Here is a 25,142-nt window from a genome sequence, read left to right on the forward strand (position 1 = left end):
ATTATAGCTACCTGCCTGATGTGCTGCCTCCTCTTCCCGAAGTCCCGGACTCTGGCTCAGACCTGAGCTCCGTTGACATCCCAGCACGCTGCCTCCGCAACCCGGCCTTCCGCCACGCCTCCTCGCGTTATTTCTCTGCCATCAGCATGGACTCCTCTCCTGACAGTGCCGAACGACCCATCAGCTACAGCTCCACGTCCTCCTCCGCCTCCTCCAGGGACAGTCACTGCTCTTTGGGCAGCCGTTCGACCCTTGTCGCGGCCCCTCAATGTAACCCCGTCACCCCTGACCAGGACTCCGGGGCGATTCGATTGGAACTGGTCCCGGCCAGGCAGCTGGGATGCGAAGAGGAATATGAGGGAAACAATGGAGATGGCAGCAGACAGACTGCTACAGAACATTTACAGCCCAAGTTGAGTCCAGAAGTACAAGAGAAGATGAGCCAGGTGCAGGGACCCAGGACGTATGTGGACCGGGTGGTGCAGGAGATTCTGGACACAGAGAGAACCTATGTTCAGGACCTGCGCAGCATCGTAGAGGTAAACTAGTGTTTATTTGTAACATTATACACAAATTAATTCTAAGTTCTTTATGGAAAAAACAAAAGGACAGAGATATGACACATTCAGAGTATGAAATGCATCAGAAGAACAAGGGAAAAACAAATAGACATCACATAAAGACAAACCCTAAAATGCAAGTTAAAGACTTGATGGAAATGATGAAGTTATCTTTGATCTATCCAAAAAAATTACAGTAAATATCACATTTTTAGTTTTGATTTAATGAAACTGAACGTTTCTGGACTCTTAAGCATTTGAGGAAGCTGGTACCAGACCCGATCAGCATAGAAAAAGATGATGCCTCTCTGAGGAGCCTACATGGTACATACATGGTACATACATGGCTAGAAATTCTGACTTCGTACTGAGACCCAACACAATTCAGAGCTGTAGACCATCAACAAGACCTTGAATCTGTCCTTTTACAAACAGGGAGCCAGGGGAGGGATTTGTGGCCTGATGAAATATGATCCAGGTTTCAGTAATTTTAGTAGATAAAGCTCAAGTTGCCATAGAACTCTAAAGTTGTATGTCATCAGCATTGTAAGAGATATGGTGTTTTTAAAATGATCTACTTTGAAACTAAATGAGAAGGCCGATGATTTATTCACGTTTTATACTTTTAATGTTTACAAGATAAAATATGGTAGGTTTCCTTTAAATAGTAAGAATAAATTCGCTTAAAAGAAAAACCTTTTAATATTTTTTTGTGTGTCAAGCAGTGTGTTGAAGTTTAACCCATCCTTTCGATTTTATGGGGGGTTTTTTCACACACTTGAGCTCATCAGCTTGTTGCCTGCAGGAAATCTGTAAGGTCACCTGTGTGGGCGGGGATGGGTCCAGTCATACGACACCCTGTACCTTTGTCCTGCATTCGCTGGCACACATCGGTTGTATGCATACACACTCAAGCAAATGGGCTCATTTAGTGTTGTTGGCTTTGAACTGCAAGAATACACATCGCCTGAAGACTGAGCTCAACTGGCTTTGTTGAGGACTGGGTGTAGTGGCTTGCATCAAAGCTAGCACTCTTTCCCATTACCTCCCATTCCTTTCTGAATTTTGTGCTTGTATTCAGTTTCTTTGTTGTGGACTTCAAACACATGCTCTGCTTTTCTGCTTTAAGCATTGTGTGGTTATTTCTACTGATTGGTCCAAAATGATAAAATCTTTAATTGTTCTCATAGCTTTGTTGTCAGTGTTCTCCTTGCTCCTCTTCCATAAAGTCCAGATTTGTGAAGCACATGACATTAAGTTATTAATGTTCTCCAACACTAAACAGCTGTCTTTTACTGGATTAAATTACACACAGGCAGACTTTCCAATTTGATAGCTGGTTCTATTGGATCTTACTTTGGTGTGTGAGGTGAAGTCTATACACGCCACACTTTTTAGAGTTTTTAAGTTTTCTAAAACCATCTATTATTTTCCTTCTACTTATTTTCCTTCAAAGTGCTGACTTGTGACAAAATAACTTGCTTTCAATTCACAGACCAATGGCAGCAAATTCTGCACCTGAGGTTTCTTATTTCTTGTAGCAAAAAAAAGAAAAACAAAGACACACACAACACACACAGCAAACTGCCCAGTGTGAGTTGTCCCGCAGTCTGTGTTGCAGTAAATCCCTCTGCCCAAAATGCTTCCTGCAAAGGAAGAGGGTGTGACGGCCTCAGCACAAATATTTACCCAGGCTCCCCTGCGTTCACCTGTGTATCATCTGTCAGCAGGACTGCTGTTGCGAGTTATTCTTGCCCATTTTTCCGGGGATTTTTTTTGTTGTTTTTTTCTTCTTAGTGATGTGTCTAATGATTTTAAATATTTCTGTGTGTGCATTTTTTCATCTTTTGTGAAGTTGTGGCAGGGGTTTAACCAACTATGCTGTGTATTTGGTGTCTTTTCACTTCTGCATGATCAGTAATTTCTTCCCTCAACTATTATGTGCAACCAGACCAATACATCAACAGTCGGCTAAGTTTAAAGTTTTAGAAATTGTTTGGATCTTTTTTTTCCCCCTTCCTACTTTTCCAAACTCCCTCTTGAACTGGGGCATTTAAAGTTGTCCATCACTTTGGAAATAGTCTGCAGACATTTCCTGGCCTATGAAAATACTCGAGCGTGAAGATTGAGATGTTTGCACTCTGCATTGTGTGGAGTAATCACTTCCTACTGTGGCGCAGTGTTAGGGTTATGTTTGGGGAAAGACTTGCTCGAGGTTAATGGTTAACACATGAAAGAATCAGGTTTGTACTTATGTCTGATGCTCAGAGGAGGGAGTCAACCTTCAGGTGTGTGCATGTGTTGGTCTGAACGCTAACCTTTGTTGAGCTCACTGAGGCGGAGCATGTTGATATGAGCAGGTCACGCCAGGTCAGATCCCTAACCCTGTGGCTAATAAAGCATCACCTTACATATTGCTGCTGAAAGTCAACAAATCCTAAACATGACCTGCTAACACAGCCCTCAGCACAACCACCAGCCTGTCCGTAGTGGATTTCCAAAATCCCAGTCTATGCCTCAAACCCTTTGATCCTGACAGTGTCCATTTTGTCAGGATGGACAGACTTGATGAATCTCCATCCCACAATCCAACTATTGATTGATTCTCCTAATTAATGCAGAACTAATCAAGCTGACTTTAACTTGTGATGCTCTGGAACCTTTAAGATGGTATGTTGAAGTCTAGTAAGTTGTTCAAATGTTTGGATCTATCAATTAATATTAGAGGTTGATTGTGCTTTCCCACCAAACTTTTTCCTGTCTTAAGCCATGATCAGTGATTTCTTATTATGCCTTTTAGTTCAACTTGTATGTCAACTTTTTTTTCTCTTGTAGATTAAAAGTCATAAAATAAAAGATTGACTTCCAAAGTTGTAATACAACTCTGAAAATTGGATGTCCCTCCAATCATCCTAAGCTCAATATCCAATATGGCTCCCACAAGGAGTCAGAGCTGCAGCAATAAAATGTCTTGCACTTTTCATATTTTGTATGTTATTAACCATAATGGACACAATCTATATGATTTTTTTTTAATGTTTGAATTAGGGTTGAGACTATTTTTGATTAGTTAATTACATAGATTGTAATGTGCTAAAAAATTTTAATGCAATATATTGCTTCTCGTTTCTTTTTTTTTTTTTTTTCACAAAGGTTTCAAACCAGAATCTTCTGTATGTATGTTTCTGATACACCCGTAAATCTGACACGCAAACACTTCTACGGGGATCAGTGACGACTTCGCCCATCCGGGCGTTAAGATTTGCTTCAAAAAAACAATCTGATGGGATGTTGGAAAAGAATATTGTTGTGTGCAAGTTGTTCAAAAAAAGAGTTAGCCTGTCACTGAATCTATTCAAATCTAAAATAACATCTCGGTGCAAAACATGTTGCAGCAAGCACAAACGTCCCCAGTGCTAATGTCAGTGTCCACATTTTTAAAGAAGTATTTCTTCAAAGAAGTTGCATGAGTAACCCTGGGTTCCTGAAGCACTCGAAAGCACATTGTGCCAACCTGATAATTTAATAATCTAAATGACACTCTAAAAACAATAAACGTAGTTGTTGTTAAGCTAATTTGTCTATTCCAAGTTGGAACTAGACACAACTAGTCATCTCAGATTTCCAAGGCAAATCAAAGTCACACTTAATTAATTAATCCTTGTTTGCAGTGGTGAAGCATGAAATCTTCTGTGCATCAATGTAAAATAAAATGGAGACCGTCAACCTAATAAAAAGTTGTGAAGCCCATTTAAGGTCTACACACTGATTCAAGGTAGCTTTTCATCCTTTGACCTCAACAAAAGCAGATGAAAGGACTGATGTCCAGGGTTCGGCTGTTCTTATTACTAAAGAACAAACAAAACAACAACAGGAACTTGAGTTAACCATCAGAATAGAAATAATAAAAAAAAACAGTCAACAAATTGAAGAAAACGAATGGGGAAACTCCCTAAACCTTCCCTCTTCTTTGTGTCTTATAAAGGCAGCTTTATGTGATGAAATGATTACTGGGTGTTTCTGCAGGTTCAGGACAGTCTTGTTTTTCTTATTTTCTCAGTGTTGTAACATCTTTGCAGGGTCTGGTTACAGAAATAGTGTTGAGTTTGTATCTCATGTTCATCCAGCGCATCGTTTGTATTACCAAAGTGTGCGTAGGTTTTTGACTGGTGGGGAGTGGTTGCCAACGCTTGTTGTTTTGGAATGAACTCGGACCTGCAGGAACAGATACTACCAGAGCTCCGACTGAGACCGACATATCAGACACTTCATAATGGATGTTTACTCTGGATATATCTGTCCTATCCGATATCGCTACACAAAGTTTTTACATTAGTGATCTCTCTTTGACTGCCACCTTAGTGCAAAGTGACATGTACATTCAGTCAGTGCTGTGCAACAAGTTTCTCCTGTAGAAAGTCCAAATGCAACTTGCATGGAAACCTTTCCACCCGTCCTAGTTTCTTCACGTCTCACTTTCCGTTTGTAGGGCTGAGAGAAGCTGAAGGCTTTTGTCTAAACACCATCCACACGCGTATCAGCACCCATCAGTAACGGATGCGATTGAGGCAGTGATAAGATGTGCCGAGTGAAATCCTCCCAAGCTGACGCGTACCTGTTTTTAATGAAGTCTTGTTAAACCTGTCTTTAACTAATTTGTATTAACATAATAGCCTGCACCATCTATTCGTCAAACTGTTTACAGAAAACGGAAAGTGAGCAGGCTTTTAACTTTAAAAGAAGCCAAAACGCTATTCAGAAAGCTTTCTGAGGGTTGTTTTGGATTAAAGTGTTTCTGCACAATTAAATACGAGAATAGACAAATCTCTATCTCAGATGGTTGGGTGTTTTTAGATGAATAAAGTGAGTGGAAAAATGAAGAGATTCACACCAGACTGGGGACTTATTAACTTTAATATAGCCATGACGTTCTAAAGTTCACACTTTTAAGAGAACTTTAGATTTTAAAATATTTTTTATGTGATTCTTTAATCTTTGATTGATGTAGTGAAAATCAGGGGGAAGGGAAAGGCTGAAAACATGAAACAAAGTCAGCGGAGTTTAAGTGAATCAAGATGTGAACGTTAGTGTTTATAGTCCCTCTCCTGACTGCTCTGCCTTTGTCTCTACAGGACTACTTGGAGTGCATCAGTAACCAGTCTCGACTGGCCCTGAGCTCGGAGGATAAAAGTTCGCTGTTCGGCAACATCCGGGACATCTACCACTTTAACAGGTACTGAACACACACAAGAGCCCAATGGATTCAACCTCAAGAAATAAGTCAGACATGAAATTGTAACAGCAGAGACCAGTTGATGTCCCTGGCAGCCTAGTTGACAAAGTCTACAGCATTTTTAGATTCTGATATCTGGGAAGAAAATCATCCTTGGCTGTTTTCTGATAACTCTCCAGAGTGGACCCATATCAGTGTGCAGTGAGGATTTCAATAAAAAAAATAATAATTAGATTACCTTTTATAAAGAACCTGGCAAAAAAAAACTAATGGTCTGAAATATCATCAGCTACATTACAATGCATTCCAAAAAGGATAAAAAAAAGAAAAGTTTTCATGTAGCATTATGAAAGGTTATTCATCAAATTTTCTTTAGACTTTCAGAAAGTTTTTTTTTTTTTTTTTTTTTTTTAAAGCTTTAAATCGCCACATTAGGTTTTATTTCAGACATTTTATTTCTGATTGCAGTGAAGTGCTTTTCATTGCTACTAAGTCATATTGGTGTGGTGTCTACTTAACAGATTCATCTTTTCTGATTTAGGTCACTTAAGGTTACCAAATGTATTTTTCTTTGCCAACTGTCAAAATATTGAGAGATAATTATATTTTTTGTTGCTTTTTTCAAAGTCCAATTGTTAATGACTTTAAACAATTTGGAAAAGCCCAGATGATTAAGTCATGGCTTTGTAATTCATGATGTTTGAATTAATTGGAGACAGATCTGTGGATGTATTTAAGGACAACGCCTCCAAACCGCTGCTTCCTTTCATGAAATCTTTGGAAAACAAAAGCATGCCAGCCAAAGCAACAGGAAGTGAATTTTGAACCTTTCCGAATCTGAATCCTCCTTTGGGTGTAATTTCTAGATGCCTGTATTTGCCATATTGATCTGTTCAAATAATTATGCACAAGTAGAAGAGAAATGGAGACATCTGCCATACTGTTTAAAGAGGAGGTGGTATCTTTGTTTCAGAGATTATTTTTTATGCAAAATGTACATAGAAATGTACAAAAGCAAAATGCTGTCCAAACACTCGATGATGAAGAGGTGTTTAATTGAAAAACAACATAAAAAGCAAGCCTGAAAATCTATCCTCACTATGAAACACGTGTGTATAGGAGCATCATCTTGTGGATGAAGGAACTGGTACACTCAGAAAATGGATGGCACTATGAAAAAAGTCCGATATGTGGAGATACTTGAATATCTCAGGACATCAACCGGGTAGATGAAGCTTGGACACAAATATATTTTCCAGATGGACAATAAACTTAAGCATGCTGCCAAATTAGTCAACATGTGGCTTCAGACCTCAGACTCCATTTACTGGGCCCACAGTGTGAGGAACTATTTTAAGTGCCTCACTATAAAATGTGCACCATAAATGTTAAATCAGTCAAAACTAACTGCAAGTAACATTATTTTGACAGTGTTTGAAGTAGCTTTATGGTGTGAAAACAATAATTTTAAAAAGTATTCAGAGAGCTAATTTAGACTGACAGAAATATTGTTTGGAAACGACTTTTGCAGCTTAAAGACACACCCCGAGTCCCTGTTCTCTTTCTGGCTCCACAATTTGGGTTGAGGTGCTCGCTGATGTCTAAGTATAGCTTTCGATCAGCAGTCAGGTGTGTTTACAATATCTTTTTGTGCGCTTGTGAGTTCTAAATCCAGAAGATGTGGCGAGTGGAGCATCGCCCATGGTGGTCTGGAGACACGACCATTTTCTCCCACCTATTCATTTCTCGGCAGTTGCACACAGACAAGCTGGCCCGTCAAAGGAGGAATTAAAGCAGTTTCAAGCGGTCATGATGACCTCATGCTCTTGCCACAGAACAATAACCTCAGCAGCAGTCCGTTTTCCTCAGCGTGCAGTAATATACCCATATAACTTTACACATGGGAGCTGGTTGTGTGAATACATGGAAGTTCATTTGCTCAGTGCGAGTCGCCATTTGACCTGCCTCCTACTCCTGAAATTAAGAGGAATTGCTTTGGAGTTTAAAGTTTATAAAATCAGGAAAATGACAGCATGCACAGTTCCTACTTTGCTTCTGACATCTGTCGTCTGTTTTAGGGATCTTCTTCACGAGCTGGAGAAGTGCAACGCAGACCCTGTGGCCATTGCAGAGTGCTTCGTATCCAAGGTAAATGTGATCCTGCGTCTTTTATTCCCCTTCTCTCTCTTTTATCTTTGTTCACATCTCAGTTTTCAGTTGTGAAGGCTAATGACTTTCATTTATTGAAGGACTTAGCTGTAACTGTGCAACTGCCTTCTGCAGTCTGATTGGCAACTTTTGCCATGCAACCTTAGTTTTATGCCAACGTTCTTCTCTAAGAAATACAAATCACAGAAAATTACAAGCATTAAGAGGCGAGGTGTTCATAGGTGATACTAGCAGCAGGGGTGGTCAGGAAGGCATTGACGGCTTCACAGGAATTTATAGCCATTATTTAAAATGCAGTCATCGTTTTTCAACAGTAGGAATAATAGCAGTGCTTCTGTAAGCAACTCTACTTCAAGAATTCCTCTGTTCATGTGGTTCAGCTGATCTTCTACACCCACTCTTCATTTAGGTCCCACAGAAGTGATTGCACGATCATGTCCCGTGATAATGTATTGCATTCCAGCACTTCCTACTAAACATATTACATTCCCGCCCTGCCATACTGCAATTACTCCCACAACCACACAGCCACTGTCTGACCAGATACAAAAACGAGAAACACCCATTCAGCATCACTTACTGTCAAAATACAGCAGCTGTTGTTGAAACACTTGTTTTTTTTGTTGTTTTGTTTTATTGCAGCCCACACGACTTTTTGGGTAATTAGTTGAAATGCATAAACATCCTGTATCTTGCTGATTAATGTTGTAGGAACTCTCAAAACAAAATTTTTGTCAGAGAAAAAAAATGCTGTGGTAATCTTTTGGTTCCAGATAAGTGCAACTACTTACTGGACCTAATATGAGTCATATGATGTTGACTGTTTTTTTTTCTTTCTTGTAATTGCTGTTATGTGGATCATTAAGGCAATGAAATATCTTTGCGGTGTTAAAAGTTGCTTAATGTAGGAGTGAGGTTGAATCATGGCGAGATAAAAGAATGCCTCCACCATTTTGCAGTAGTACAATATTACAAAACATATGAAATGTCTGCACCGCGTTTAGATGGCATAAAACCAACTCCTTGCCTCACAACTTTCTGATATTTTATTTTTTCTCTTTTACTGGGGCTTAACATCTATTTGTCAGGTTCTCTACAAATAAACCTTTAATGAAGGTTTGGTTCATACCAATTCTGTTTTCATTGTATGATGAAGAGGCAGTTTATGGTTTAGTGTTTTGGCAGAGTCAGGAAAAGTTTGGAATTTGTTTGTATTTTCCAAATCTGGATAAGTGGGAAGAATCAAAATAGAGAATGGTAAAATAATTCTGAACTTTTAAGCGACGGGACAGAGCATAAATGTGTACATTTATTATTGTATCATTCTATCTGTGCTTTAATTTGTTTTTAATCCATCCTTCTATCGTTTCCTAGGATGTTTTTTGCAGGTTTTATTTAAAGTTGGTGTTTCTTCAAAGCCACAAAAAACTTTTGGATTTAAACTGGAAATGTCCTGTTTAAGTATTTAATTTATGCCTGAAAATTATGCCGAAACCATTATGCTACAACGCACATTCTCAAACACCAAATTATATTAGTCTTCTAATGATTAACTCTGGTTGCATGGATTTGTCATTATGGTCTGGAGAAATGAGTCTCAGCTTCTGCAAGTGTTTAGTCACCACTGATCGTCTCCTACTTTGCGTGGTAATTAAAGCTGCTGTTTTCTCTGCATGTGTGACTTCATATTTTTCCAGACTGATGTCTTGTAACAGAGCTTTCTTTTTTTTTATTACTCAATGATGATTGCTAAGACCCAGAAAACCACTCATAAGCATATTTATCTTCATGTTTTAACAACCAAGAATCACAACCCTGCACAGTTTTTGAAGAAGATATGGATTCCATTGTAAATCTGTCTCAGATAATTGGCGTTTTATCCTCATGTTCTCTTCTGTTTGACCTTTCTTGCCATGAGTAAGCCTTTCAAAGTCTTGCCTGGGCTGCTACGTACTGATTGAAGCACAAAGAGAACAATTACACAAGAAGCTAAAACTTTTTTTTTTTTTCTTTTTTTTGATTTACAATGTTCAATGCCTACTTGCTGACTCACTCTGATCGGTCTGTTCTTGGGAAATCATCGCTGCAGCAAAACCTTGGGCTTTATTACTTTGTTATTAAAGTGATGAGTGGGCTGTGAAGCAGCATGAACCTTTTTTTATTTCGCTCTGTAGTGATTACTGGCTTCAGCTCCAACAAGTCAAACTCCTTCCATATAATTTGTCTCTCTATACTGCAGAGGAAGATGTCTCCTTTTCCGCATGGGTACCAGCTGCACACAAGTATTCAGAACTCTAACATGAAGAATCAGCATGTGGTGATTATATGATTTACCATGGCTTGTATATATTTCTAAAAAAGGGAAGTGTATTACAGATGTGAGTTATTCCAAGGTCTGCTGGTGAACTGGTTAGATTCAAAGAGTTTCTGTAGATGTGGCTACTTTTTCATTTCAGTGTGTGCAAACGTTGCAAAATTTGCTTCCATAGGGCCATTTATGTACTTTGCGGTCTTGTGTGTTTTAGCTGCAGAGGGATATTAAGAGTGTGCATTGGGGAGTGTTTGTCATCAGAAATCGATGGTGGCACATCTGGTTGTGTTTAGGACCAGTCTGTGGCGGCAGCATGCTGCAGACAATGAGGAGGAGGAAGAAGGAGCTTTGCTTTTCAATTTAGGACGGTTCCCACGAAGTACCTCAGGCTAATAATTCAGAAGAGTTTGAGTTCCTATTGGTATATTTTGGTGGAATACATTGTTTATATACTTTGCTTTATATATCGGATTAAATTGGAGATAAAGCTCAAGTTTTTTTTTGCATAAATGTGGTGTCTGCAGAATGTTAATTTACTATGGATTAGATGCTCATAACTGTCTGTTTGCTTTGTATGTTTGCATGTGTACAAAGGATAGAACAGGCTTCTGTCATCTGCCCTCTGTTTGTGTTTATTCCTGAAATCTTGCATTCTGTTCGGTCCTCTGCTCATCTCACACACACAGAAAAACCAACAGAGTTAACATGGAGTCCTAGTTTCACAAGAGAAAAGAGTTCATCTCAAAACTTAAAAGGACAACATGGACAGACAGAATTGAAAATGTCCATAACTGACCTTTCAGGAAAAGATGTTGCATAAACAGAAACAAAGTGAAATCTTGACTGATGCGAAGAGGAGACCTTGTTTCCAGGTTTGATAAAGTCACGCTGCCCCTTTTGATGTCTTTTGATGTTCAGAGAGGTATGCAAGGTGGGAAAATGTATCAGTTAAAGGGGCGGCGATGAGGAATGAGGGGCAATTTAATCCGCCCGCTCAGAGCTGTTGGGATAAACTGCGAATTAAAGGCTGGAAGCTCTGCTAATCATAAGCTACAAGCACGAGTTTCAGTTGGGATGAGTGAGCAGAGGAGAGTGGAGGCCTTGTATGTGGGCTCTGATTGTGCAGGGCAGTAAACATGAAATAAAGAGCTAGTCATCAAAGCTGAAATTAACTGCAGATAAGGTGAAACTGGTGATAAACGGAACAAAATTATATAGATACGAGTTGTTCAGAAGCTAAATAACTTGGATTGTTGCTGATGTCTATGTGTACTTGTATGTATAACTATACTTTTTAATATAATATAGGGAAGAAGTGTTTAAAATGGCAAGCATTTTAACTCAAAACAATTGACACGCTGATTGGAATCTTGTGGCCAATTTCTGATCTCTAGTTTTTAACCAACTTTAGAGATTGTCAGGGAGACCTGGCAGCAAAATTGCAGACCACACAACTAGAAAAAAGCAATGCTTCCAAGCACAGATTAAACAGTTATTAAATAAAGATGGTAAGCTAAGCAAACCCATTAGCTTATGTTTATTCTAGATGCACTTTTTTCTTATATTCCAGAAGTTTGTTGTTATGCCCACCCGAGTCTTTGGTATGAAAATGCGTTAGTAATTTATTCTCTCCTTACCACAGCATTAAATTACTATTAAATGCTGCCAGAGAAACATTGCTGGTGTTCGATTTCCTTAAATCAGTTTCCCATTAAATATCGCATAGTAGGCAACAATACAAACAGAGTAATGCAGACCTTCTGTTCACCCCACCGTTTCAACAGTTTGTTGTTGCAGGCTTCAAACTCGCAGACATCGTCACTGCAGTCAGTCATAAGAAAATGAGATCATTGTGAGCATTTCATTTTATATTTTGAAGCTGTGACTTTCACCTATAAAAATACATTAGCCTTAAGTTCACCTTAAGTTGTAAAAGAAGATAAATTTCCAGAAGAGAAAGCAAAAACATCTGGAGTGTCCACATTTAGAAGTTGCTTTAGTGAACGGTCTAAACCACTGGGGAAACTTTAGGATTGTGAATGTGAAATTTAACTATGAGAAAATAAGCATAGAAGAGACTCGACGACACTTCTGATCTGAATCATAAAATATAGTGGAATGTGCTGGAGGTTGTGGTGGCAGCAGCAAAGTCAAACAAGAGTATGGCGAAGGACTTATTCAGCTAGATAAGAAGGAATAAAATAGTTTTTATCATCATCGTAAAATCCGTGCACAATGGTATTTGGAGAGACTGCACAGTTTAGTCCATTTTTAAATAAATAACATATGAAAAGGTATAAAATGTCAGTTCAGAAGGCATTTAGTGACTTTAAGCCATTTTTGAGTTTCCTGTACACAAAAATAAGGCGTCTTCAGGTTACAGGAGTGAAAAGCATTCTGCAAATACAAACATGTTTTTTTGAGAAATAAACAGACTGTTCCATCAATCTTGTTTTATAAGAGAGAAACATTTTGTTTTTTGAAGAGAACATTTAATATGGAAGGAACTACTACTAGATGAAGATTGATCCACTACAGGCTTGTGGAATTTCTCAAAGGAAGAAAGTCATGCTTTCGATGACCTCCATTATTTCCAGATGGCATGCATTTATTGCCTAAGGAGTCTTGACTTTACTGAGTATTTGTAATTCAAATGATGCATTAAGATGTTTGCTCCAATATAAAGAAAAATCCAGGTTTTTAGAATTATTTACCCAAATTGGATTTCATATCTGAGGTTACTATTAGTCTTTCAACTAAGTTTGGTCAACAGCATAGCATGGTGTCAAGTGTCCCAAGTGTTTCAGGATGTTAGTTGGTATCGTGTTCAATATGGCAACTTATTTTGGTCAAGACTTTGATTTGTCCAGAGACTAAATTGATCAAGACTCCCCTTTGTCCAAGATTTAGTTTACTGATGAGCTGACTCTCCAGCTCAAATGATACAAACTCTGTTCTGAACCAACACATTTCCTATGGATATTTTGTGGTTATACTCTGTTTGCTGCAGATTCCCTAAACTTCATCTCTTCCTGTTATGTTTTATTTTACAGAGTGAAGAGTTCCACATTTATACCCAGTACTGCACTAACTATCCACGGTAAGAAGTTACTGTTCTCTGAGTGTTCATGTCCGTTAGTCCTTTCACGGCTGCAGGTACAGAAAGAAGTAGAGACGCTAACAGAAATGGTATCATCATTGCACACTCAGAAAATAATAAATCCCTAAAATCTTAGCTGAAGCTACATCATCTCATGTTTCTGCTGCTTAGGTAAAAGCATGCTGTTTGGGATGCAGCACAGCTGGCTGCTGCAGAAAGTTGGAAAAGTAGCCATTTGTAACTACCATTCAAAATTGCTTAAAATTGTTGTTGAGGATATTTTTTTTCCTCATGAAAATGATTAAGCAAATATAAGTAGTTGAGTTTCTTTGTTGTCGTTGTGAGCATTATACAGTAAGTGTTCAAAGACCGGTAATCTTTGAAAGTTGTACCCTAACCCATTTAAACGGACTCCTTTATTCATCCAAAAGGGGTTTTTACATTTCTTATTTGTAAAGCTATTTTCTATGAACTTCAGCTCCCCTCCTGGAAGTGTTGTCATCTGTCCTGCTCTTTAGATTTGTGTATGGATGTTATCCCACCCTCATCATCTACACATGCTTTATTGTGAGCGCCATTCAGTGAAGTACATTTTACCCCTCTCTGACAAGCTGACACACTCTTCTGCAGGCCTCCTACGGCAGGAGTCAAAGTGTCTGCCATCAGATGTGCCTCGGGGTTTCTCCGCCTTCCTTCCTGCTCCTTTCACTATTTTTTTTCTCTCCCTCCATTCTCTTATTGTAATGGATCACATGCTGACAGACTGGGTATTAAAGTTGTCACCTTATCGTACCTAATGGCGTTAATGTTTTATTCCACTTTGTGCAAGCACTGCGGTGCCTTGGGACACCCGGGGGGAATAATCTGGGGTATTTTTGTGTCGTTGCGAACGTTGCGAGTGATGAAATCGGCCTGAAACGTAAGTTTATTTTTTGTGCTCTGACAAACTGCTCCGTCCGACACACCTTCTCCTCAGGCTACAAATCTTACCAAGAAAAGCACAGGAGAGGACAATGCCTGCAAGTTACTGACTAATTAAATGCTGATTTGTATGCCGTCATCAGCCGTTTATGGTCGGCCTTCTCCCACATCCACACCACAGCTGGCGACCCCAGCGGAGGTCACACACAAGGAGACGCTTTGCACATAAACGCACGCTCACTAAGGCTGTGGATGCATCACGGCCATTGGGATCTCTAAGGTCGGGTTTCCTCCAGAACAATGTGAGGCCTGTGTTGGAGCCGCACTGGAATGGAATTAGACATGCAGACATGCACACGCACACACACACACACACACACACACACATATACACGAGACGAAAAAGAAAAAAAAAAGACAAGTTCACAACTGTCTTTCTCTGTCTTGTTCCACTGTGCCGAAAAAGCTTTTTATTCTTCTGTAGGTTGCACAGCAACGAAGCTATGCCAGGCAGTAAATCTGCTTCTTACAAGGTTGTAAAGGGCTGCAGTTTCAGGGGAATGAGTTGCAAAATTTGGTTTAAGTTGGTGAAGTCCAAAAGCATTCGACATGTGTCACGCAGTTAAACTGACATCCCACACTGACGTATGGCAGCAAGATCAATAAGTTTTTATGCAGTGGAGAAGTACAGAAATATATGGTATGATTCAATGTACTATGAAACAAGACAGGTTAAAATTGTTTTGCAAACATTCACTACTTGAACTTTTAACCACTTTCTCCCATTAAAACCACCAACCTCAATGGATTTACTGGGATTTATATTCTAAACCATAACAAAGTTGCTTGTAATTATGAAGTGGAAATAACAATGGTGAATGATTTTCATATTTTCTTTACTGTTAATCATCTATAAAGCGTTGTATGTATTTATGCTCATTACACTGATCCACTTAAATAAAATCAGAAGATGCTTTCTGAAATACTTTTTTTTAGAAAGCAATGTAACACTTTTCTTCAACTTTACAACAATATACTACTTCATTGTTACGACCACAAAATTGTTTTGTAGTTGTAACATAGAAATATGTGAATAATTTCAATAATTTAAATCATCTTGTTGCTTTAGGGGTCCATGCGTATCATTAAATGATGTAAATTGTAACCCATGCTTAACCCATTGTTTGAAATCTTAACTCTTGTGGTTTTTGTCAAATTTTCCTAAGTTCATCTTCCTTGTATTGTGCTTTTAGGAAATTATTTTCAGACATCAGAAGTTGTCATTTTCTGAATCGTCACTCAGAGAATACGTCACAGTTTCCTTCGTCCAGTTTGCCGTCAGCTTCCTCAACTCTGACATCTTATTCCCTGAGATTTGTCTCCACAGGTCAGTGGCTGTGCTAACCGAGTGCATGAGGAACAAGGCGTTGGCCAAGTTCTTCCGCGAGCGCCAGGAATCTCTGCGGCACTCCCTGCCCCTGGGCTCCTACCTGCTCAAGCCAGTGCAGCGGATCCTTAAGTACCACCTCTTGCTGCACGTAAGTCTGTCTGCCAGCTGTCAGTTTCACACATACACACACAAAATGGCGTGCAAAAAAAATTACCTTTGTCAGAGCAGGAACATACTTGCAAGCACAAACTAATATTTTTTTTTATCCATATCATTGCAAATGTCAAGTTGACTTGGCTCAAGCTTGACTCTGTTGGAGAAGCCAAATGTTCTAACATATGGCGCTCAGTACGACTGTTCTTGTGAATGCCCATGTTGTATTTCCTTTCTTATATACACAAAATAAGTGAGCATTCCTGTGTGTATGTGCGCGTGTGTGTGCATTTGCTAAGTTGAAGCTCATTTGTATGTGATGGTACAGGAGATAGCCAACCATATGGAAAAGGACACAGAGACCTACGAGGTGGTGCAGGAAGCCATCGACACCATGCAGAGAGTGGCCTGGCACATCAACGACATGAAGAGGAAACACGAACACGCTGTCAGGCTGCAGGTAAAAGCTTTCTGGCCACTCTTTAGCTTAAAAAGGACCGTTCTTTTCCTATCCTGCTGAGCAGTCATGTGAACTCATCACCAAAGCCCCGATATTCCTAATATCTTACGCAAGATGCCCTCCTAATGATGGCCTTGCATAAGGAAGGCATAAAAGGCAAAGCTTGTTTCTTTTATCTGCCGGGAGACGGGATGGTCTGCAGGAATTCAGGAATGTGTAAAAACATTATCGACACAAGATGTATTTTCAGCTTTTGTTGGGCTTTATACAAGAGATTCATCAATCAGGCTTTCACTGGCTGAAACTAATTTTAAGTCTTTTTTTTAGAGGTTTGACTTTCTAATTCAAGTTTTGACTGATTTAAATCATTTTAAGGACAGTTACTTGTAAAACAGAAGGAGCCAGGAGATGTGAATCTCCTGAGATTCATGAGATATGAACAAAGGAATTTCAAAGAGTATTTGAATTTATGTATCAAAGCATCTTTTTCTAACTTTAGGATTCTTTTTGCCTTAAGCTTACAGAAGTGCATAGACCAAAAATGTTGTCACCTTTTTTATACACTTAATAAATGGTAAAGAATTAAGATTTTTGGTTTTTGATATGCTGATTACCGATCAGAGCTATTCAAAGAAAACTTGTGCATCTCCCTTTTTATGTTCCCATCATATATTTTTCTTTATTTGCCACTCTAAATTTTTATGTTATGTTAACTTCTGTGCTTTAATGACATTTAATCTATTTTCTCTACCTTTTGTCCATTATGTAAATGTGCTTAATGTAGCCATAAGTGCTAATTTTCAGCAAATTAATAAATGGGCAATAAAAGTAGAATGCATCAAATGACTTAAGACTGAAATTACAGAAAATCCAAATTGAAACATTTCGCAAACAAACATCAGCCTTTACATTTAAGTGAGATGGAAAATGTAATTACTCATTTTAGATAAAAAAAAAAAAGCTTTGGTTAAGGTTTTTCTTGTAGCATGTATAGTGAAGAAGTCTCACTCTCAATCATTGTACTTCCATTGTGTGATTATTTTTCTGGGACAGTCCCGAAATGTTCTATACTCATTGCAATTACATAATTGCTCTTCCTGTTTTGTGTCAAAATAAACATGATCGTCTAACTCCTCTCTGTATCCTCACTGCAGGAAATCCAAAGCCTCCTGACCAACTGGAAGGGCCCAGATCTGATCGGATACGGGGAGTTGGTTCTCGAAGGAACGTTTCGCCTGCAGAGAGCCAAGAATGAAAGAACCCTCTTCCTGTTTGACAAACTGCTGCTGATCACCAAGAAGCGAGAAGAAACCTACACATATAAGGCTCACATTCTGGTCAGTGCTGTAACTTGAAGTGCCCCACAGATACTCCAAGTACCAGACGTTTTCTGCTCTGTAGCAGCAATTCTAAGACAGCTTTCTGCTCGTCTCCTCCAGTGCTGCAACCTTATGCTGGTGGAGGTCATTCCTAAAGAACCACTGAGTTTCAGTGTGTTTCACTACAAGAATCCCAAACTACAGCACACAGTTCAGGTACAGCAACACAGTGTCCAGATGCAAATGTTGCTTTGGTTGTAATTACATGTTAGGAAACCCTTTGCAGCTACTGGCAGCATTGTGCAAGAGCCAGAAAGAGTGAGGATAGTTTACAGCTTTGTTATCGTTTTGTTGCACATTAAAACTCATTAAAATGAGCTGCTCAGACATGTTGAGTGTCTGATGGCTAAAAGCTGTGATATTTGTTTCCTAACCGCTCTTTTTTGGGCATTCATCTGGGAGGGGGGGACCATCTAACGTGTGATGTGCAGGAGTCGTATTTTAAAGGAATCATGTTGCCCCATTTGAAGCCCATGTATGACATAATCTTCTTACCTCTGTTTTTGTGCTCTAACCTCAGGCCAAATCCCAGCAAGACAAGCGTATGTGGATCTTGCACCTTAAAAGGCTCATACTTGAAAACCATCCAGCGAAAATTCCAGCCAAGGTGAGACGAGCTCACTGCAGACTGAGTGGAATTTGTTGGAAATATCACCAATATGTCCTCTTTATCCTGTCCATATATTACTTTACATTTTCTTGTGTTCTTTGCTTTCTGTTGATTGATTTATTACCTTTTTGTCTTGCTGATACTCTGCCTATAAAAAAAGTTGGACATTTATGTCCTTTGATTACAATCACTGAGCATTACTGTTGTGCAATGCTACTTATGTCTAGTAAAAACAATAACAAAGTACAATTAGAAAAGTATTTCAAGATAACAAAACATACTGTACTGTGCATGACTGATATTGCTGTGAACTTATTCATCTAGATCTTACTCGGTGTGTCCAATTATGCTTAATAAAATACGGAAATTATGTTGTAAGAGGCAGAAAGTTGGATATCGCACTTTATCACAGTTAATTTGCAATCCTTTACAAAAATATTCAATCCCTTTGAACATTTTCACATTTATCACATTACATCTTCAAATCTCAATGTATTTTATGTAATATAACACTACATAATTCATAACTAGGAAGCTTAAGGGTAAACTATATAATTTTTTTTTTCCATTTTTAACAAATAATTGGAAAAGTGGAATGTGTAATACTATTACAATTTTATGCAATTGATTGTACCGACTGCTTTTTAACCACTGAAGCTAAAACAAATTAAAACTGTAATGTGGCGCCACCTAGTGTAAGAAAGCCCTTTGTTAATCTTATAATGAAGTAACCTTTTTTCTATATTCATGTTGTCAAATTCCAGGCCAAACAAGCCATTTTGGAGATGGATGCAAAACGTAAGTGCTGCCTCCATGGAATTCATGTCCAGTTTTTGTATTGTAGTACTTATCCATACACTTGTGGTCATATTTTTTAAATATTAATTGTGATCTTTGTTGTTGTTGTTTTTTTAGACCACCCTGGGTTTCACTACAGCCCTGATGGTGAGAAGAAGGATTCTCTTCAAACCAAGGAAGGCCCCACTCCTCGTCGAGGACGGAGAAAAGGTGATAAATTAAAAGATTGAATAAAGATACTGATCCAAAGAAACTTTAGGAGGTAATTCTAAATGTTAGTTAATATACCTTCCCAGAGCCCCTCTCCAAATTACTGAAGAACGCAAAGCAGAATGCTGCAAACAATGATGGTGAAAAGGTGAGCTACATTCAAACAGTTAAGACCAGTTGTGATTGTTTACTCATATTTAAACATGCTGCTGCTTCTTCTCCTCCCCAGCGTACCAGTCTAGGTGCTACCCTGCTGTCCCCCGTGTCCCAGCTGGCTCTGGGCACTATCGGCCGCAGCCGCAGCTTGATCAACCAATCACAAGAGTCCCTGGACCCTGGAGATCACTACGAGCACAGCGACAGGGAGGAAGGGGATGAGTCGCATCAGCAGGATGCTGACGATGAGGATGACAGCATTCTTGTGAGTTTATGTCGGATGAACTCAGATTGAGCAGACGCTTGTATCCCAAGAATTATTCATTATAACTATTGTGCCCCAATGTTTCTTTGTTTAGGGTCGTGGAAAGAGACTGAAAGTTCCCGGCAAAGGCAGCAGAAAGAGACTGAACCCTCAGGCGTCTGTTGACAGCATAGAGCAGTGGAAATCCTTTAACATGAGTGCCTCAGATCTGCAGGTGGGATAATAATTCAAGGTTGAAATGTTAACTTGGCATCAGCATCCATTTCTTAGGACGTCATTTTGTCCACAGATGAAGTTCGGCACATATACATTTATACTTCTGCTTTACTTTTTTAACTTAGCGAGCCAGGGAATCCCTAGTAAGGGATGGAAGTCACCATCCTCCACTACTCAGGACCCCTCGTGTGACAGAGGAACCTCCAGACTCTCCAATTCCCGCTGTAGTCGTGACAGAAACGGACCATTCAGTGAGGAACATTTGGGCTGATCACCGGGCTCGCAGGGCCATGTTCCCCACCCGACAGAGAACAATGCAGCCAGATGAGGAGGAGGAGGACATCTACCAAATGTTTGTTCCCACAGAACCAAGCGCAGCAGAGCCAGAACTTCCCGCCGAGAGACTGGAGGCTCCGTCGTCACCCAGAACAGCCCGGCCTTGCAGCTGGCATGTTGAACAGGTGCCCACAGTTCAAGTTGACCCTCCCGCTGATAACAGCAGAGTCCTGAGAAGGGCAAGCAGTGCAGGAGAGAAAGCCACAGAGGCTCAAGAGAGACCAGGGAATGACGAGACTGGTCACAGCAATTTGGAAGTGATTCACACCGAATCGTCCAGCAATGACATATCTGGGTCTTCCTCAGCCGAGCAGCTGACATTGGACGATATTGAAAACGTGTATGACAACATCAGCTACGAGGACCTGAGGAGCATGGGTCTCATCAGGAGGGATGCGGATGAAATCCAGGTGCAGAAAGAGTCGGCGAGAGAACAAAGTGCTGCAAAGGTCAGAGAGTCTCTCATTGAACCAGACAGTTCATCAGAAAGCAACCGGTCCTCCACACAAGACATGAAGCCGTATGGGAGCTGTGATCTTAAGATAGTTGAAGAAAATATATATGACACCATCTGTTTCAGAGAGCCACCGTCAGTGGAGCTCAAGGGAAGCAATGAAGGAAGTAAAGAAAAAGAAGAAAGGGGCAGTTTATCATCAGAGCAAGATTTGACTCGAAGTCTTGCAGAGTTTGTTTCTGAGGACAGCCTCCATTTGAGAAAGAATGAAGAATCCGACACATCTAATCCTGTCCTCTGCTCTGCGGAGCCAAATTATCCTGCCTCTGCATCTAAAGTCTCTCCTTGGGACTCCAAGAGAGCTGATCGGATGTCTGAGGAGGTTTATGAGCTTTGTAATGACTTAGAAAACTACATGAAGAACACCAAGAAAGCTGAACGACTTCCTGCTGCATTCCCTGTGAATTCCAATGAGTCGTCTAAGAAGATCTTGTCTGCTAAAACCAGCCCTACAAAAAGCTGCCCTGTGGTTGCTGTTCAAACTGCCAGCCCTACACGCACTAGCCAACCAGCACACCAACCCAAACCCCCACCTGTCACCTCCACACAATCTTTCACCATCCCAGTCATCAACCTTCCTGATTGTCAAAATGAAAGTACCACTGAAGAAGAAATCCACAGTCCTGCCCCTGCATCCCGTCCCCTTCCTGCCACCCCGGACCCCCCTCCAGGCACAGTGAAGAGCATCCGAAACAGATTGGCGCGCCTCAGCAGCGGCAGCTTCCGCCTTGAGGACGATGATCTGGTGGAGCTGCCGCAACGGACCGCTGCTCCGAGAGAGGGCGCCCTGAAGGACCTCCAAAGTTTGTTTCCAGGGGAGCTGGCAGGGCTGGACTCCCCCCTGGCAAACTCATCTTTCCTGCTGGCTGAGTCTGTGGACTTTCCCCTGGAGTTCATGGACAAAACAAAGAGCCGTGTGTTCTTGATGGCGAGGCAATATAGTCAGAAGATCAAGAAAGCCAACCAGCTGCTGCGAATGAGGAGCATGGACCCAGGAGATTCCTGCGGTCGAGCCAGAGCGGAAAGGAAACAGAAAGACCTTGCCGCCATCTTGGAGGAGAAAAAACAAGGGGGTGCAGCCATAGGTGAGAAGAAACATTTATCTACAAAATGGCTGCTTTCTCTGTTTAATTTGCATCGTTCTAAACATGTACACCAAGTTTTGCTAGTGCGTTCTAAAAACAATTTCTCTTGTTTAGCAGATTAGCAGAATTCAAAAATAAGCAAGTAGTTTGTCAAAGATTATATAAACTAGAAGATTACTGTCATGGCAAAATAGGGCTTTTCCCATTTGAAAGAGACATTTTTAACTGTATTTAGCATCTTATGTTGGTGATTAGCGTCACTAACTGTAAACAGTCCCACTAGTTATTAAGGATATGGGCCCTTACTCTCACTTTTAGATTTCCGCATATGACAAAATGTTTCATATTCAGCTTAAAAAGAATAAATCAAAGCAACTTTGTCGTATTTTGTTCTGTCTTCCTGGAATTTGCTCAAGCTCGCAGAAATGAGCTAGCTCTTTGCTGTAGGAGGCTGAATGAAGAGCCTGTATGAATTTGGTAGAAAATATTTCCTTTTAAATAGCTTCTTACGGCATTATCCTTCATCACACTAAAGCTGAAAATTCCTAACTTTCATGATTCATCCATCAACTACAGCTTCTTTGCTAAAGCGTGTCTCGGTTAGCGTGAATGGGTAGAGTTCAGGCACACGGCACCTACTGATTGAAAATAGATTGCATATTTGATTCAGGACGGCTAAAGCTGAAGGTTGATATCTTGGTGCATCATTACATCCTGCTTAAAAACATGCTGTTGGAAGGAGATTTTATAGCTTTTATTTTTAAATTGAAACAAAAATGGGGTAGGTCACATGTGGTTAGTAGAGAAGACATTCTAATGAGGTCAGTGTCTGTGTCAATGGCTTCTTAACTCAGCAAGTTCTACAGAGAAATTGTATTTTTAGTCAATTTATTTCACGGAAATAAAAGTGTCAATGTTATCGGATTTATTCTATGACTCTAGTGTTGCAAAACGTTGCATTTTTGCCTATATAAACAAAATAAAGTTTTCGGTTTTAATGTTTTATCCCTTCTATGCTACCCTCTCAGGTGCAAGGATAGCGGAATACTCTCAGCTCTACGACCAGGTGATGTTTAAGGACACTCCTTTTTCTACCAGTCAGACCTCCGGCTCCTCGCATCACTTCCACCCAGGCCTGCCATCTTCTCCGTCAATGCCGGAAACTTCTCTGGATGATGACTGGCTCCACTCCATCTACAGCAACGGCGAGCTGGTGAACTTCATGTCTTCATCCAGCGGGGGAACAGACGCTCAAACGTCCTCCAGGTCTCAGCACAGACTCACCCACACCACCTCCGTCCCTTCTCTCAAGACCACCCCGCCCAGTACGTCACAGAGGTGGAGCTCGTGCATTTCCGCGCCAAGTGAAGAAGAGCATGTGTACAGTTCCATAAAGAGAAATCCTTCCTTTAATGCTCCCACCTCGAAGTCTTCCCTGTCGGGTCAATCTCAGTCAGCTGGTTCTCTGACAAACCCCCAGCAAGACAACCACCGGCAGTCTGGGCTCAGTTGTAATGGACCTGATGTGGATCCCTCCACAGACAGACCTCGTGGACCCAGTCTGAAGCGTGCCGGTCGTCAGAGCAGCCTCCCAGACCAGACCACCCTCAGACAGTCGGACCTCACCTTACACGATGGCCAGCAGGTGGTGGTCCTGAACCGCGCTTCTGCTCTGAGTGGCATCCTCAACGCCACTCAGAACTACTTGGCCAACTTTAAGGACAATGAGGAAGATGACGATGACTACGTTGAAATCCGCTCAGAGGATGACAGTGAAGCCGAGCGCGACAAGTTGAACCAGGGAACCACAAGATCAACTCCGAATTGGAGCGCTGTCCAGTCCCGGAGTTTGCCGTGCACTCCGGTCCACTCCTGCCACCCGCTGAGGCCGCTGGAGCGTGAGCACTTGGAGAAGTACCTGTGGAGCGAGCCGCAGCAGAACCAACCCAAGATCGTCCAGTCTCTGAGGGAGAAGTTCCAGTGTTTGAGCTCCAGTAGCTTCGCATAAGGCTACACGGAAACTAAAAACCAAAAACGGCACCAACACACCGCATATAGTTTGAAAGGGGACAGCGCTGCTTTGCGTCAAATATGCCACACCTTTCGCTGATGAGAAAAATAAATATTAAGACAAAAATAATACATCTATCAAAGCAAACCTTGGATTGCAGCTTTATTTTTAGCAAACTGTTACTGATGGTATAGGTCACAAGTAAAGGTCAAAACAGTACATCATTAGCTTTTACGTGAACTTCCTTCCAAAAATTTGGAGAGGTGGAATTCATTGTGACGAATTGTGATTTTAAAACTTTTAAACTGCTTTACATCTGAGCCTTGTAGAAACATTTACAACCGATTGTGCTGTACACATGCAGTAGTTCAGGATATCTGTTAATTTTGCTCTTAAGGACGACTGTACCTCTCGTCATCTTTACATCTTTACTAGAGCTGAAAGCACAGTTACCGCTCGTCTTCTTAATTGTGCTATTATATAATATCGAACAGTTGTGAACAAACTGCTTTTACAATACAATATTTGTGCAACTCGAGATGTGCTGCTCAGGCTAGCTAGTCACTTTTAGGATCTTTTAACAAGCAGGAAATAAAGACAAATATTTGGGGGTATTATAACATCCAGTAGGTTAAGTGTACATACACTTGGAAATTTAGTCTATTTTTAAAATAGTGAGTCAGTCTTCCTCCGACTTTGGTCACCAATAGGGAGTCATGCTTAAAGAAAATTGAGATATTCTCTAATAAATAATGAGTATACATTTCTTTTAAAATTGAGCTCATCTGTGAGAAATGGTTCTTACATGCAGTAGATGATGTAAGTAGATGCTGTTTTATTTTCCTTAAATCTGCTCATTTTAGTTTTGGTTTGAGGACGGACCACAAGGGTAAACAGGTGAATTGGTTTTAAAGACTACAGTACTGTATTTGGTGTCTTTTGTTTCTTCTTTATTCAAATGCAAATGTATTTTAACGGTTTACTTTATGGGACACTATCGCACTACTGATTTCACTTCCTCACTCGCAAGGAAAGTCACGTTACAATAAAAGACACTTTAAAGTTCACAGTTGTTTTGTTAAGAGTTTTACCCCCACAGTTGTTTGATTTCAGATAAAATGATGAGAAACACAATATACGACTTATTTGTTCAAATGCGTTCCTGCTGTCTCACCAGTACCGCGAGCCACAAACTGTAAATTAGATTTAAAGATATTTATTTAAAAAAAAAACAGCGCTGCCATCAAGGAACGAAAAAAAAGAAA

At 40.3% G+C, this 25,142-nt stretch overlaps 1 protein-coding gene across 1 annotated transcript; it reads left to right on the plus strand.

Moving 5' to 3' along the window:
- Window positions 1-24,941, plus strand: LOC103135235 (pleckstrin homology domain-containing family G member 1). Its single transcript, XM_016669110.1, has 16 exons — window positions 1-539; window positions 5,693-5,793; window positions 7,872-7,941; window positions 13,327-13,373; window positions 15,682-15,832; window positions 16,166-16,297; window positions 17,452-17,634; window positions 17,737-17,832; window positions 18,197-18,283; window positions 19,051-19,084; window positions 19,202-19,294; window positions 19,381-19,442; window positions 19,524-19,715; window positions 19,810-19,929; window positions 20,057-21,866; window positions 22,895-24,941. Exons 1-16 carry the CDS (start codon window positions 147-149, stop codon window positions 23,872-23,874), a joined length of 4,551 nt encoding a protein of 1,516 aa, XP_016524596.1. The 5' UTR covers window positions 1-146; the 3' UTR covers window positions 23,875-24,941.
- The last annotated feature ends 201 nt before the right edge of the window (window positions 24,942-25,142 follow it).

Source organism: Poecilia formosa, unplaced genomic scaffold (assembly GCF_000485575.1).
Source record: "Poecilia formosa unplaced genomic scaffold, Poecilia_formosa-5.1.2 Scaffold1, whole genome shotgun sequence".
NCBI lineage: Eukaryota > Metazoa > Chordata > Actinopteri > Cyprinodontiformes > Poeciliidae > Poecilia > Poecilia formosa.

Bases quoted from the DNA above. Each gene is read 5' to 3' on its own strand.
- LOC103135235 (XM_016669110.1), top strand. From the start codon at position 147: ATGGACTCCTCTCCTGACAGTGCCGAACGACCCATCAGCTACAGCTCC. The intron at 540-5,692 runs GTAAACTAGTGT...TTGTCTCTACAG, and splicing joins ACCTGCGCAGCATCGTAGAG to GACTACTTGGAGTGCATCAG. The intron at 17,635-17,736 runs GTCAGTGCTGTA...CGTCTCCTCCAG, and splicing joins CATATAAGGCTCACATTCTG to TGCTGCAACCTTATGCTGGT.